At 37.0% G+C, this 16,355-nt stretch overlaps 1 protein-coding gene across 5 annotated transcripts in view; it reads right to left on the bottom strand.

Moving 5' to 3' along the window:
• Positions 1-16,355, bottom strand: part of ptprfa (protein tyrosine phosphatase receptor type Fa) — a 232,051-nt gene that overhangs the window by 104,864 nt on the left and 110,832 nt on the right. For all 5 annotated transcript variants that reach the window (XM_084425208.1, XM_084425210.1, XM_084425212.1 and 2 more), the window contains exon 5: positions 868-1,056. In XM_084425208.1, coding sequence (XP_084281334.1) covers positions 868-1,056 — 189 coding nt within the window. The remainder of the gene's footprint in view (positions 1-867; positions 1,057-16,355) is intronic.

Raw genomic sequence — 16,355 nt, 5'->3', positions numbered from 1 at the left:
GGTCAATTTTTTTAAATTGAGATTTATACATAATCTGAAAGCTGAATAAATAAGCTTTCCATTGATGTATGATTTGGTAGGATAGGAAAAATTTGTCTGAGATAAAACTATTTGAAAATCTTGCATCTGAGGTGCAAAAAATCAAAACATTGAGAAAATCACTTTTAAAGTTGTCCATTTATGTTCGCGATTGTGCTGCATTCACTCACAAAAATAAATGTTTTATATATTTACAGTAGGAAATTTACAACATATCTTCATGGAACATGATCTTTACTTAATATTCTAATGATTTTTGGCATAAAAGATAAATCGTAAATTTTTAACCCATACAATGTATTGTTGGCTATTGCCACAAATATACCCGTGCGACTTATGACTGGTTTTATGATCCAGGGTCACATATGCTGATTTGCTGCTCAAGAAACATTAATTTCGTAAAAAATAAATTAAAAAAAAGACCCTAAACTTTTGATCAGTGCACAGGTAATAATTTTATATTGTCGTTTCTGATTCAGTTCCATCGATCCCTCATGAAATAAGTGCACAGTCTTGAACCGTTGCCTCTTTTTTATGTTTCTTTTAAGTGTTGCAATGTGATTCATCTGGGAGCTGGTTTGGTTCAAGGCTTAGAACTCTTTATTGAAGAATTTTCTGAAATCCCAATGGAGAAAATGAATGGGAAAATATCTGGTTGTGCTCTATATTGTCTTTGTTGTTGTCGAGGTAAAAAAAAATGATGTATGTTCAGCAGGGAACGCTAGCATCAATGTATGCAATCATCATCTTTGCAAAAAGCAAGTGCACTGATTATAGTTTATTCTTCAAGCTTTGTCGGCTTTTGTGTGTTCACAGTGTTCTTTTTACCTGAACGGAGTTGCTTGATTCGTCCATTGCTGCTGTTAATGTCGACAGGTAGGAAGTCTTTGAACCAGGAGATCTCTGGATCGGGGTTCCCGCTGGCGGCACAAAGCATGGTTGCAGTGCGCGTTCGCTCCACCACCTTCAGCTGTGGACCCATGTCTATGGTCGGGAAGCCGTGAGGGATCTGGTCCTCTGGAAAACACACACAATATGACAAAAATAGAGGTGTCAGCACACATGAATGAATTGCATGATAAGCTGGGCTTTTTCGGTCGGAAAAGTGGCACGGCTCGTTTTTCTAAAGCTCAGCTCTTACAAATGTTTGTACGCAGGACCACCCGAGGCGATTGGTCTGAAGCAGCTGAAATGCGTGACTGTAAGACAGAGGTGGAGTAGAGATCATGGTGTGAAATCCACGGCTAATGTAAATACGAGCGGGCCGAGGCGTGACTAATCCGCCCGTGGTGTTTCTGGTCATGGATATATGAGGGTGAGGGGGTGATTTCCCTCCGGATATAGTGACACCTCACTGAACGCCTGGCTCTGCCTGACCCACAGTTTGACTACAGGAACTCTAATGTTGGCATTGCTAATCTAGGCACCAATACTACTAAAATGAAATGGTAGAATTACGTTATGTACACATGCCTCTTTTTTGCACTGCAGAGGTCAAGTCATCTTCATTTATATAGTGCTTTTTACAATACAGATTGTTTCAAAGCAGATTTACAGTGATAATAGGAAATGAATGCAACAAAGATTGTTTTGGCTGTACAACAGCTCTAGAAGAAAGTCATTGTCTAGCTTAAGTAAGTTTTGAATTGATTCATTTTCAGTGTACGCCGGTTTCAACTGAAAACAGAAAACTTTTAATGGGTTCTGGCTGTTCATTTACACGACAATGGTGTTTTGGTGGCCTGAGAAGGCAAACTTTGAGGTAGGTTTGAATGCACATTTTTGAAAACGAGTTTTGAAAGCGATACCATTATAAGCGTGTAAACTGCAAAAACGTGACTCTGTGAAAACGGGGTCATGGAAAGCTGTGGCCCCGTTTACACCTGGTATTATTATGTATTTCAAATGCATTTTATCAAGTGGAGGGTCTCTGATTGTGTGTGACTACATACATCACTTAATATGTTGTTAGTCATAGCAACTATGTCACTATATCGTTCAATAAAATCACCCTCATGTCATTCCAAAACTTGGTGACTTTTTTCTTCCGTTGAACCCGAAAGATGATATATTTTGGAAATATCTTTTTTTGTGTTCCACAGAAGAAAGTAAGACACACTGGTTTGTAGTGAAATAAGAGAGAGTTTAGAGTCAGTAAATGTTTTAATGTTTCTGAAAGAAGTCTCTTATCTTCACTAGGGCTGCATTTATTTGATCATATAAAAACTGCAATATTGTGAAATATTTCAATGATTTAAAATAACTGTTTTCTATGTGAATATATCTTAAAATGTAATTTATTCCTGTGATAAAAGCTGAATTTTCAGCATCATTACTCCAGTGTCACATGATCCTTCAGAAATCATTATAATATGCGGATTTGCAACATTTCTGATTATTATCAATGTTTAAAACAGTTGAGCTGCTTCATATTTTTGTGGAAACCGTGATACAATACATGATTCAGGATACTTTAATGAATAAAAAGTTCAAAAGAACAGCATTTATCTGAAATTGAAATCTTTTGTAACATTATGAATATCTTTAATTTGTCGCTGTTGTCCAGGATGCATCAGAGCCCATTACCGTTTACACTACACAATACAATGTGAACGTTCACCTCTGAAAGCGGCTTGAGTGATCCGATCAAAATGTGTCTTCAATACCCCACGTTTAGCACTTCACTTGTGATTTCAATTACTTGAGATGGATGTCACTACCAGATGTAAACAGGATCTATGAGGCAGAGAGTTTCTCTGATATGTGGTTGAGTGGTAAGAGAAGGGAACAGCACAGGAGTTTACATAATGTGCTGTGAGTGTTTCTGCATGTTTGAAATGGGAAATGAGGAGTGGATGAGCACAACCAGAGAGAAACCAAACAGCATCCAGCGGTCACCACACTCTCACAGATAATGGAGGATGAAACAACTTGATGCAAATCAGCATCATTAAGAACAGCAGGTGCAGACTGGAAACATATGGGACTCAATGTTCTAAGAGTTCTCTGTTCATACACTAATTGAGCTTTGCAAACACACATGGGCTGCACAATTAATAGAGAAAACATCAAAACTGTGATATGGTATAGTGTGATTATTAAAAAACGGTGATTTAATGTTTAAAAGGTTACTCTCGCCAAAATGCAACCTAGAGTCTTTTTGTTAATCTACCCGAGGCAAACTTTCGTGTAAAAGCATAATTATAATGGAAACGCCACTTTTAAGTTTGACCGTATTTTCGTTTTCAGTCAAATTGCCTTTTGAATGGGAGTGAATGGGGCACTTCTATGATAGCATCAAAATAGCTATTTTTAAAACACTAATGCGGCTCGAGACAACATGAAACTGTGCTGTATCACCAGAGCCTCTACACATGAACTCGAGCATTGAGAACATTGTTTGTGTACACAGAGTTTACTAAAAAGAACGATTTTGAACAACTCACTTTAACTGTGTCCACGGGCTTTTGACAGTCAAAAATAGTCGATCTCCGAATGCGAATGAACTGACTCTGAATTTTAGTATTGCTTCTTATATGAGGATCCTTTTTCAGATACAAGGTCAATATTGATTTTCTCTAACGACAAAACCATAAATTATCCGTGAATTTATATGGAACTGAGCTTTAGGAGCTTCCCATCTTTACTCTCCTCCCTGTTACGTTGCATTCGGAGATCGACTATTTTTGACTGTCAAAATGGCGGCGGACGGAAACACAGTGAGTTGGTCAAAATCTTTCTTTTTAGTAAACTCTGTGTACACAAACAATGTTCTCAATGCTGGAGTTCATGTGTAGAGCCCCTGGTGATACTTAGAGCAAAGTTTCATGTTGTGTCGAGCCGCATTAGTGTTTTAAAAATAGAGATTTTTGATGCTATCATAGTCGTGCCCCAAGCACTCCCATTCAAAAGGCAATTTGACCGAAAACGAAAATACGGTCAAACTTAAAAGTGGCGTTGCCATTCTAATTATGCTTTTAAACGAAAGTTTGCCTCGGGTAGATTAACAAAAAGACCCTAGGCTGCATTTAACGCTTTACATAAGCTCAATCTTAGGAGCTGCTTTTAGTTTGATTCACTTTACCATTGCATATACAATGTGAATTGAAGAGGATCTGGATTCTTTTTCCACATAATTCTCTTCATTGCATCAACTAAAAGAGGTCTGATCATGAATTTTTTAAAGTCTGAACACTTCAAATCTTTCTACTGGCAGCAAAGCATGACATGTTATCTTTCAGATTTCATTGCAGAAAAAAATAAATAAAAAATTATCAGTATTTTATCTTGTTTTCTACTAAAATATCTAAATGTCCTTAAAACAAGGTTAGATTTATTGCAACATGAGTTTATGTAAGATAATAAGTCTTGTTTTCAAAGAAAACATCTTGAATTAAATTTATTCTTCTAAACCGTAATTGGCAAACAGTTGCTAGTTTTATAAATCTCATTACATTTTCCTACATTAATTATAAAAAATAACTTTCCTTAACAAGTCTTAGCATCTAATGTTTTAAAGCTGTTTAGATCTTTACTGGAAAACAAGACAAAGAACTAATTAAGAAAATGTTTTAGAGATTTTTGTGGTTCAAATCCCAATCATGATTTGATTTTTTTTTTTAAGAAATAGATAAAAATAAAATGTTCAACATCTCACACTCCATTTTGGCACTGAAACAGTTAAACATTGTATATGGGTTTTCCTTTGCAAACACAATGACGAAACCGGACTCCTCCGCAGTTAAATTACGGTGTCACGAAGCACTAAAGTTTACTTTTCTCACAGGAAGGTTCTTTTATGCTACACTACAGCTGGAGAGTTTCTCTGAGAGACAATAGGAGAGAACGCCTTCATAAAGAGCTTAGCAAGAGCCTTGCAATGAGAGAATATGCACAAATGACGCGAGGGAGACTCCCTGGAGAGGTCTCTCTCTCGATGTGTGAGAACATGTGCCGAGGAACACCTCGTCCTGCTGGAGGACCTGCCTTTGTCTCCGTGTTTGTTTTCTGTTGAGAAGGTGCATTGTAGGAATGACTAGGTAAGGTCACTGTAGGGTCGCGTCTACGCACTACAGGCCTTTGTGAGACACACAGGTTTGGTAATAGACCCCAGTGGGAATAAACCAACACCAGCTGCAGTGAGATACAGAACTTCTGGTTCTAAAGGAATCGTCCATTCCAGGTCACTGCCACGGGGGAAGGAGGGTTTGAGACAGATACTATTGTGTACAACTGTTCCTCCTCGCCAGTAATGCAATTAAATGTAGCAAATAAAGACTCCTGCTTGTCAGATGCTTCACCTGAAAAAAAGAAAAAAAACAAACCCTGGTAATCTCACGCTTGTCGTCTCTAAAGTCACAAAAGAGATCTCAACAGGGTGCTCAGTTTTACATGCCAAAAGTATGTGCTTTTATCGTTAACTAATACTAAACCTATTTAATTTTTTTATTTATTTAAATAAAGGTGAAATAAAAGAAAATATATTGAAAACCTCACACTTAAAAAAACTTTAAATTGTAAATTGCAGATGTTACCTTGGTCACTAACTGAAATAATTTTTTTAAGTTTAAAGTACTAAAATGACAAACTAAACCTGAAATAAAAATAATTTAAGGTTAAATAGAAAAAAAAGGTAAAAAGGTAAGGGGCAAATTCTCACTATTAACTAGTTGCTTATTAGCATGCATATTTACTATGATATTGCCTGTTTATTAGTGCCTTATTCTGCATGATCATATTCTACATCCCATAATCCTACCCAATACCTAAACTTAACAACTACCTTACTAACTATTAATTTATTTAGTTTATTACCTTACTAACTATTCATTTAGTTTAGTTTATTGAGGCAAAAGTCGTAGCTAATAGTTCATAGTGAGAATTGGACCCTAAACAAAACTGTGACCCCAAAAAAATAAATAAAATATAAAATACTAATACAAATGGCCTAGAAAATACCAAAATTACTAATTAAAAAATAAAAGATAATTCAAAATAGTATTAAATACTTCTATAGTGTATAAATAATCCTAAAATAACCAAAAATCTGAGATCTCAACATAAGCACAAACATGTTTCCCCAATTCTCCCTCAAATGATGTGAGCTGCTATCATTCCATAAATATGACAAAGATTTATTTTAGCCAACTGCTAAACATTTTTACTAAACATTAACCCCTGGTTTCACAGACAAGGCTTAAGCCTTATCCCAGACTAAAATGCATGTTTGAGCTTTTTTAACTGAAAGTAACTTGCACTGAAATATCTTAAAACATATCAGTGTCATTGTTTTGTCTCAAGATGCACATCAGTAATGTTTTTTTCTAAGGCACGTTTATAAAAGCTAATTAAATGATGTGAAACCGGGCCTACGTTTTCTTTAGAATGTAACTCAATTAATGTTATTAAAAAATAAACTAAAATGAGATTTAGGGCTGCACAATTTGGGGAAAATGTCATATTGCGATAATAGAGGTCAATATTGCGATTGCGATATGCGATATAATAAACAAATGGTTTCATGAGTCAACTTGCTTGGTTCTCAAGGAAAATAAATGCACACACAGATTAGTGATAATCTGCCTAAAGAAAAAAGTTCTTTAGTCAAGAGCAGTGAGTGTTTTTCTATGTTCCCTTTGTTCTTTGATTAACTTTAGCGACAGATATAATTAGTGGCTACTGTGTACTGTCCCTTTAAGACCAGCCGCTGCTGTCAGAGACGCGGATCTCACACGCCTCATTCTCTCACGAGTCACAACTCTTCACGTTCATCATAAGACTACTCTTATGTTATGAAGATACTCGACAAAAAGACATTTTGGCATAATTGTGTGTGTTATTGTTCGTTCAAGCTCGAAAGAGAACTGTATTCTGGCATGCTGTTTTGTGCGCACGCACGATATTAGCGCGAGTCTTTCTGTGTGTCATAGTCAGGACATTCACAGGCAGCGCGTTCATTTTGGCATACATGCGTGTTGTTCGTTCTACCGCGCAAGAGAACTTGATACTGGCGGGCTGTCTGTACGATACTGGCGCGCGTCTATCGGTGGGTCGTGTGTGTGTGTGTATGTCAGGAGGACATTCACTGACAGCACGTTCTTTTTTTGTCTTATCGCGCATGAATGGTTTAAAAGCATTTGCATGAATAAGAGCGGGATGCTGCGTTAATTGCGTTAACAGCGCTAATTTGTTTATTTAATATAAAAATCGCAGCATTTTGCGTCATATAATCGCGTAGGCTTGACATTGCGATTGCGATTGCGATACGATTAATCGTGCAGCACTAATGAGAACACAAAATATTTTTTTGCTACAAGGGCCTCGCTCAGGTGTTCTCAGTGTTGTTTAGTTCAGTGTTATGAGGTTGTAAGGGTGAGTGGTTGCTTAAAGCCCAATTTAAAACCGTCATGCATTCATAAGACTCATGTCCCTCCTTCAGTGTCAATCTTTAGGGTTTTTTTCCTGTCTTAGCAAGCATCACTAAAAATAAATATTGCTCTTCTCCCGCAGCAATGCAAATGTGTAGACTGTGCCAACAAAATCATCCAAAGTGCTCCAAAAACAAGATGCATCGAAGAACTAAAGATACGTCGCTTTTGAATCTGGGTTTCACATATCAGTTTTCACACAGAAAGTTCGTTAAACGTCACATTCTCTGGAGACTTTTTGTAACCAAGACTTGTTTGAAGCCCTTTGTTGAACCCTGATGGCTGAAGAAAACATGTCATCCCTCCAGTTGTTCACTTGAAAGAGAACGAAAACAAATAATAAAGGAAAACCCTTGAAACTCAATCACCCTTATTAATTCTCCAATAATAGGGAGACGTGAATAGCCACACTGTCAGCTCGGCTGCGATGATGCCAGCACGCATCACACATGCAGATTTCCCACAGTAATTTAACACCAAGGTATTTCATTAAAGCATGCAAGGAGCTTGAAACCGGACTGGCTCTGACAAATTAGTCAGGCGGAAATATTATGCCTTATTACATGACCCCAACGCTGCCGCATTGATACGGTGGAATTTGTGGATTACTCCCTCCAGCCTGTAATCCCTGAATGCTGGAATCACGGCTAAACTGACAGCCTGTCAGTCAGAAAGCATTAGCCATGAACATGACGCCGTCCCAACACGCCTCACCGTCTCTCTCGCAAACCGTCGGCGCAGTTCTGCCCGCGCATGGAGGCTTATCGCCATGGCAACCCTCAGGAAAACACATCAGAGGGATCGGGGGGCGACCCGTCCTCGCCCGCCGGAGGAAATAAAATGAAAGACAACATTCTCCCTGTCTGTTTCCATCCCAGTCTTACCTGATAAGTTCATCACCACAGGGAGATTATCAAAAACACCCAGACTGAGCATATTACGCTCTGTAAAACAGACGATGAGCAGTGTGTGTCAGTACAGACTGTCGTTGCCAAGTGCAAACACATGAATGCACTTCTTAGGACTAAACTGACAATTAAGGATTCAACATTGTTTTTAGACAGATTGCAGAGACTTTATTAGGGATGGAGCGGTGTGACCTATTAGTATCATCAATTATTAAATAACCTATCATTACACTTTAAGTGACAGTAAAGACATATATAATGTAACAAATAATGTTGTTGTTTTTCTATTCATAAAAGAATCCTAGAATCATAAAAGTATGTTTTACACAAATATATGAAGCAGCACGACCGTTTTCAACGTTCATAATCATAAATGTTCATCATATCAGAATGATTTCTGAAGGATCATGTGACACTGGATCAAGACTGTAGTAATGATGCTGAAAATTCAGCTTTGATCGCAGGAATAAGTTATACATATTCAAATATACTACAGCTATTTTAAATTGTAATAATATTTGCCAACATTACTGTCTTTACTGTATTTTTTTTGTAAATAATGAGTAATAAGAGACTTCAAAAACATAAAAAATTCCTCACTTTTGAACTGTATGTGGATGAATCTGCGACATATTTCTACTGCCGCGCACTAAATACTGTCATAGCACCCAGACTGTATAAAATGCAGACAGAAATCTGTCGCTCTTTGCATCGCAGGTCAGGTGTGTGACTGAAGCATAATGAAGTGGTACATTCAGTCAGACGTGTGTCACGATGACCTGTCCGCCCAGCTCTGGTGTGTGTGCCTCCGCACTGAGGCTTTTGTTCTCTGCGACGAGGTGTCTGGCTCAGTATTACTGCTGGATTCTCAGACATTTCTGGAGGCGAGTCGCATTCACCTGAAGCGCAGACAGAGGGAAGGATTTGCTCAGGGGAAGACAGAAGGATCTTTATGGGTTGCGAGTGTCGGTGAGAGCGTGTCTCATGCTGCTGAATTTAAAAGACATGAGACAATGTGACATTAGGCCCTGAGGATATTGTCTAATGTTACTAGGTTGTGAATTCCTGGACTAAATGCTGCACAGAATCAAACTGTCACCCAAAAATGAAAGTAGTTTTAATGATAACAGACTGTAAAAATGCTAAGGTAAATAATTGAAAGTGAAAGTGAAAGTGAAAGTGACACATGACGGCCAAGTATGGTAACCCATACTTGGAATTTGACCTCTGCATTTAACCCATCCAAGTTAATGCACACACATTAGGAGCAGAGTAGTGAGTAGTTAACACACACACACTGCAAACGTGAATACACACACCCAGAGCAGCGGGCAGCCTTTGTGTGGCGCCCGGGGAGCGATTAGGGGTTAGGTGCCTTGCTCAAGGGCACCTCAGTCATTTCCCACCGGTTCTGGAATCGAACCAGCAACCTTTGGGTTACCAGTCCAACTCCCTAACCACTAGGCCATGACTGCCCCTTGGTTACTGGCAAGTTCCCTTACTCTACGGTGAAAAACTGTACTGGCACATTTCATGTGATTTTACAGTAAAATACAACATTTTAAAGTTAAAAATTATGTTAAATTTACAGTTTTTAAAAGTGAAAAAGTACAAATCATCTTATAATTTCCATTAAAACAGAATTCTTTCTGTGACCGCTTATATTTGATAGATTTGCATTGAAACAACAATCATTTACGCACATTAGGGTTTTATGTTACATCCTGTTTTGTTAAATTAATGTTCAGATTGTTCAGATCTCTAACCTTAATATAAGCAATTTCAAAATGCAATCTCATATTTGCCCAGATACCAAGTCTGCAATTAAATATCAGAGATTTTCAATATGGGCTCAAACATTTCTCATCACATTCTTCCGAGATGAAATGTTCGGAGCTGCTCTCCGCATTCATTTTAAAGCTCTATATATCTGTATGAGAACTATTGATTTGTGTTTATTTTTAGGGATTTTAGGAGAGACATCTGAGATGGTATTTAAATAAATAGTAAATAAGAACTCCATTAAGCGTCTTGAGCAATGAAATCCCTGAACAATCAAATGCTCCTCTGGACATATCCATGCTTCAGTGTCTGAACTAGAACAACAGTTCACACACAGCGAGAGAGTCCGTCTCCACATGCACACGTACTCTCGGTCTGAACTGACAGGTGTCATTACAGATCGTTTACAGCTTTGGAAGTTTTCACAGGTCGCGGCTGCGAGCGAATACTTCAGACATGCAACAATGCTGGTGCACATGACCCAGAATAGACATGCTAATCCTGAAGTCCTGGTACTTGACTTTTCACATGCACCAAAATTAACAACACCCAAGTGCCACATATGAGTAAAAAATGGTTTCGGTTAGTTCATAAAACGCCATTTGGCTGAAATATACAGTAAGAGATGTGGTTTGATCTTTATAACTGATTGTCACATTGTCATTTTGCAAGTGATGGAATCAAATGTTTTGTTTAGATATACTGTATGTCCAGTATAATGGTTGTAATGATGTAAGTGTCAGCAAGAACCCAAGAACAATGAAAGAGTAGCTGTGATTGAGGAAAGATAGGACAGAAAAAAAAATCATATTTGCTCATGCCGTTGTCTCATGCTTATGCCGAGTCGGAATCAGCATTCAATAAGTAGTTCATTCAATAGTCTGCCTCATGAAAGAGCAAATGAGCTCAGACATTTCAATATGAACATACAAAAAATGCATTTCCAAAAAACAAAATAAATGTAATAGGATTTCAAATCCCATTGGGATGCAAATTATCCCAAATTGTTTTATGTGCGATCACCAAAAGTTTAGTCTCAGTGATAATTTGATCAATTTATTCATGCCTTAAGGTTTTTTTTTCTCTAAAATTCATGTAGCAAAACAAATGTGGAATATTTCGTACATTTATCAACCAAGACAAAAGTATGAGGAAAATAATCACAGTGTGTTGATTTTTTTTGACGGATGCCTTTTAACCGAAAAACTGAAAATGACACAATTAACACTTCTATGATGCTGTGGTGTTTTGATACAATAACATTGTCAAAAACATGAAAAAAAAAAAACCTCAAGTAAATAATAATTGCAATAATTGGAACTTATTGCATTGTCATAATTTTTTTTCCCTATTTTCCTGTCAATCTCTATTGTCCTGTAAGCAAAACATTTCTCAATTTTCATTTAGTTTAACTTGATGCACTAAAATAACTAAAGCTAAACCTGAAATAAAAATGATTAAAAACTAAAGAGACATTTTAATTCAAAATAATACAAATATCTCAATGATACTAAAATAACATTGTAATGCACAACCTTTCATGACTTGATGATTTTTGTTATATAAACTTATAAAGCACGTCTACACTTCCAAAAGTGACGCTAAAATGCATTACGAGTCTTTAGATCACTATGCAAAGCTCTTTAACAACTAGACCCCGAATAGGAGCAGTATTAAACGGTGGATATTTCATTTCTTCAGGGAGGATGAACCTCCTGCCCCTTGTTAAATAATCCTGCTATCGTCCCTGAGCAGAGTTTCTCAGGTAGGACATGCACGCCTCATCAAGGCCCTGATCCCCACCGGACCGGACCCGGGCCCGGGCCACATCCTCTAGCTACTGCTGTTTTAATTAACACTACATGAACTCCTCTCCACCTGGGAGGAAGAGACAGACCAAAACAAACAGAACACTCCTTCCTCCTCCCCTCCTTCGGCTGACATTTCCTCGCGCAACCTCTCATCTCCTCTTTAATCAAGGAGCAGTCATGATCCCCCTTGGGGAAATTGAATGCTTTTAATAAAATCTTCCTGCTGGCAGATAAAAACAGATTGCATGGGGATGAGCAGAGGAGAAGAGAGGAACCAGAGGTGATGGTGGTAAGGAGGGATTCAGGAGAAGGACAGATCTGGCATATATTAAATGGAGCAAGGTCTCACACCGGTCCGCACTGAATCTGCAGCGCCGCAGAAAAATGGATTATTTTTTTCCCTCCAATTTGTGAGTTTTCATTCTAAATCTAACGTGATTGCATACAAATCTTCTGAGAACTACAAAGAGAATAAATAGACAATAAATCTTCTGTGGCAAACATGAAAACTGAAATAAAATATTAAAGAATCAAGCTTGTTGTAAATAACTACAGTAACTAAATAACTAAAACTAAATAAACAAAAAACTAAAACTTAATAAAATAGACATTTCATTTTTTATTATAAAAAAAAAACTATTAAAACTTTCAAATTAAACTGAAAATATAAAATATTAAAAAAAACTTTATATGAAGAAAATATATAAAATCTAATTAAAAAGTTCACAGAAACTATAAAAGTATACCAATGATACTGAAAAACAAACAAACACTGGTTTTAGCTTTGGGATATTTGATTCATTTTAGTGAATCAATATGTTTTATGAACTGGATCAAAACTTGTAAATTCACAGACTGATTTGAAAGAGTCATAACTCAAAAATTCCCCAGAAACATGATTTTGTATATGTTCTTTTTTTTTTTTTTGTGAAATAGTCTTTAGTCTTAAGTTAACCATTCAACTATAAGCAAAAACAATGAACAACATTTATTTACCGTAATCTATATTTTGTCAAAACTTCCGCAACTTAAGCATAAAACGGATGTTTTTTTTGTTTTTTTTTTATGAAATAATAAACAATTTGTACATGAATCATCATTACTGTGATTATGTTCATGTGGAGATGAGATTCAAATAATTTGCCACTATTACGGATTAGGGTGTGCAAACCCCTCAGGAGGACTGTTCCAGATTCAGGCGAGCAGAAGCTCGGTGTCTGCTGTGTAACAGCACATGATGAAGGAAAGCAGAAACCAGCAGAAGTGACAGTGATGTAGGCGTCTCGAGAGAGTGATGTCAGAGGGGCGTGGCCTCGTCCTGCTCTTCTCGCTCCTGTAAATTACTTCTGTCAATCCTGACACCACCGTCACACTGACCTTCTTTCTGTTTCATCAAGGATAATTAGCTAGCAGAATTTATTTGCATTGTTAATTCCTTGCCCTCAACTATCTGTCTCACACATAAACACACATGCACACCAACACACACACACACACACACACAGTCTCTCAGTAACTAATAAGCCTTTGATAGCTGCTGTTTGAAGCTGGCTCTTTAAAGCATCTTCCCCGGAGGTTTGCAGAAGTCAGCAGTCTCCATCAGAGTCTGTTTGTGACTCTGGGAATCTGAGGGGAACGTGTTTGGCTGTCCATATTTGTAATGAAAATGACCAACTAAAACATTTTGTTTTCCTTAAAAAATTAAACACAAATGTGTGTCTGTCAACTACTTAAACACTATGCATATATTTTATAAAATGAAGCACTGCTCAAGTACTGTGCATACATTTTATAAAATGTGAGACAAAAAGTGACATAACTGTCTTCAGTGACAGATTTGTCCTCTACCTTACATGTGGCATTATGCTGGATTCTGCAATGACCGCTGTATGAAATGAAAGTCTTTGCCCATATTAAAAGCATTCCAGAACAGACTTTCCGAAATACTAACAGAAATGAAAGACTTTGCCTTTAGATTAACTTTATATTTTCTCTGACGCCGTGCACCTTGCCACCTTCTTCGCACGCTGTCTTCATCCAATACGTTGGAAATCGTCACATCCGGGGGTTCTTTCAATCGCAAAATGTAACCCTTTACATTAGTTTAACCATTGATAATTAAGTGTAGTGTGAAATTATACAGGTTAAGTTAATTAAACGCAATACAATAGTGTTTTGGTGGTAAAAGAAATATATGTGTGAGAACAAAGAACAGTGCCACAAATATATAAAAAAATACACACAAATAATAATAATCTGTTCCTTCATGTTATTTTTGATACCAAATAAAGTTAGACCCTAAAGTTACCCTTTAAGATTCGTCACTATATTTAGAGTTAGACAATGTCTAAACAAAGTAAACAAACATTTGCATTCAAAATGCATGCTAAGAAAAGTAGTGTGCATGACAACAGAGTGAACATCTGAACAAACAGCCAATCAGACATCAGGCACACTGACAGCTTTTGTTTCATCTGCTCTTCAAGAAATAATCAAATGTTTCTTCAAGCGCCAGTCTTTGCAAACTAAACAACAGCATTTCTTGTTAAATCTGAAATTGAAATTGATCTTACAAAGTCATTTGCAACAGTGGCTGGTAGATGAGCCAAATTACCTTCAACTGCAGGCGAGTTTTTTTAAGTTAATTTTTACAATGGATGTGATGTTATTGGTTTGGGAATGGGACGTTTGGCTGTTCTGAAAGGAAAGCAGGGATGCCGTCTCAAGAACTTTCTTAGTCTGTCCTGGGAACTTCAAAACAAGACGCAAAATTTCCTTGACACAAATTAGGACATTGATAAACAAACTACAATAATAAATGAACAAATACTTTTCAATGTCAGGGAAAAGGAAAAAAAAAAAATCTGGTAAATAAGCTGTTATTATTGAAATAAGAAATCCAGCAGCTTTAATTACTTCTTTATCAGGCTCTGGCATCCCTGCGGAGCTGTGTGCGTGTGTGTGTGTGTGTGTGTGTGTGTGTGTGTGTGTGTGTGTGTGTGTGCGTATGGCCTGTTTGCTGTAAGATAAACTGCAGTTTCTCTTGGCTAATAGCTGCCGCATACAAATGTGTCTGAAACTCCAAGCACATTGGATCTCATGTGGCACGCCTTAAGACAGGACAAAACCACATCTATTAAACATTATATAACTGCACAATAGATTGGCCAATACTTAAAATACACCTTGAAAAAAATGACACATCCATTAGAAAGGATAATCAAGAAAGAAATATAATCACTTCGCTCTTAAAGCAGCTTAACGTCAGCAATGAAAGTAAACACAGATTCTTCTTCCTTTCCACTTGCAGAACTGTTGCAGAGCATTAGCTGCAGAAAAATATTTTGCCAGGATGTTATTTTTTTTATGTAACAGGTTAATAAGTGAGCGAGACGAAGCACGTCTGCAGGTATGCATCCTTGAACAGAGTGCAGAAGAGCAGAAAGAATCGAGCAATGAGAGAGAAAGAGAGAGAGAGATAAAGTAAGCCTCAGGGCTGACGGCAACACACAGTCTAATGATGAGGTTTAGAGGCGACGTGCAGCGCTAACTACCCAGAATGCTTAGCTGCATGCTTCTCATTTGCTCCTTATATAACACCCAATGTTACCCAGTACACTTGTTCTGCAATGTCTCCATGTACCCGAGGCCATGGTTAACACCCTCTCTACAGTGCAAATTAGCATAGGACACCAATAAGCAACACTCCACACACACCTTGGCAATGGAATCGCCATTGGCTAGTACATTTTTTTTTTCACTCGCCAGACTGATATACTATTTTATTATATATATATATATATATAAAAAAAATAATAAAAAAAATAAAAAAATAATATATATATATTTTATATATGATTTGGTGCACTTGGTGCATTTATATATATATATATATATATAAATGCACCAAGTGCACCAAATCAGCTTATCTTTGTAAAATGGCACATCTTTTTAAATTTCTAAACGCACACTCTTATCATTAGTCAATCAAGCATTATATATTATCATATCATGATAACCAAGCTGTCAGAGTTATGTTTTGTCTTTGTGTTCACCTTCTGTTAGCTTACACCCATGTGTTTCTTTGATTCGTCTCATTCATCTGTCCCTTGTTAATTAGTTCATTATTCCTCGTTTGGTTTACAGTCCCATTCATGTTCTCTTGATATTTAGTCTTCGTGGATACACTGTGACAAGCACTATTTAATGTCAGAACTTTAGTAGAACTAATGAATGAATGCATATTTGTCATTTTAACTGAACTTAGGACAATAGTAATAGTAATAGATAATAGTAATTATTATTAAAAGATAATAATACTATTATACTTTTACTAATTCTACTACTTATAACAATAGACAACGCATTGATGAGCTGCTGGGTTCATG

Source organism: Rutilus rutilus, assembly GCF_951802725.1.
Source record: "Rutilus rutilus genome assembly, chromosome: 12".
Lineage (NCBI taxonomy): Eukaryota > Metazoa > Chordata > Actinopteri > Cypriniformes > Leuciscidae > Rutilus > Rutilus rutilus.
Note: the sequence above shows the minus strand (reverse complement) of the source record. Positions and strands in the feature narration are given on the sequence as shown.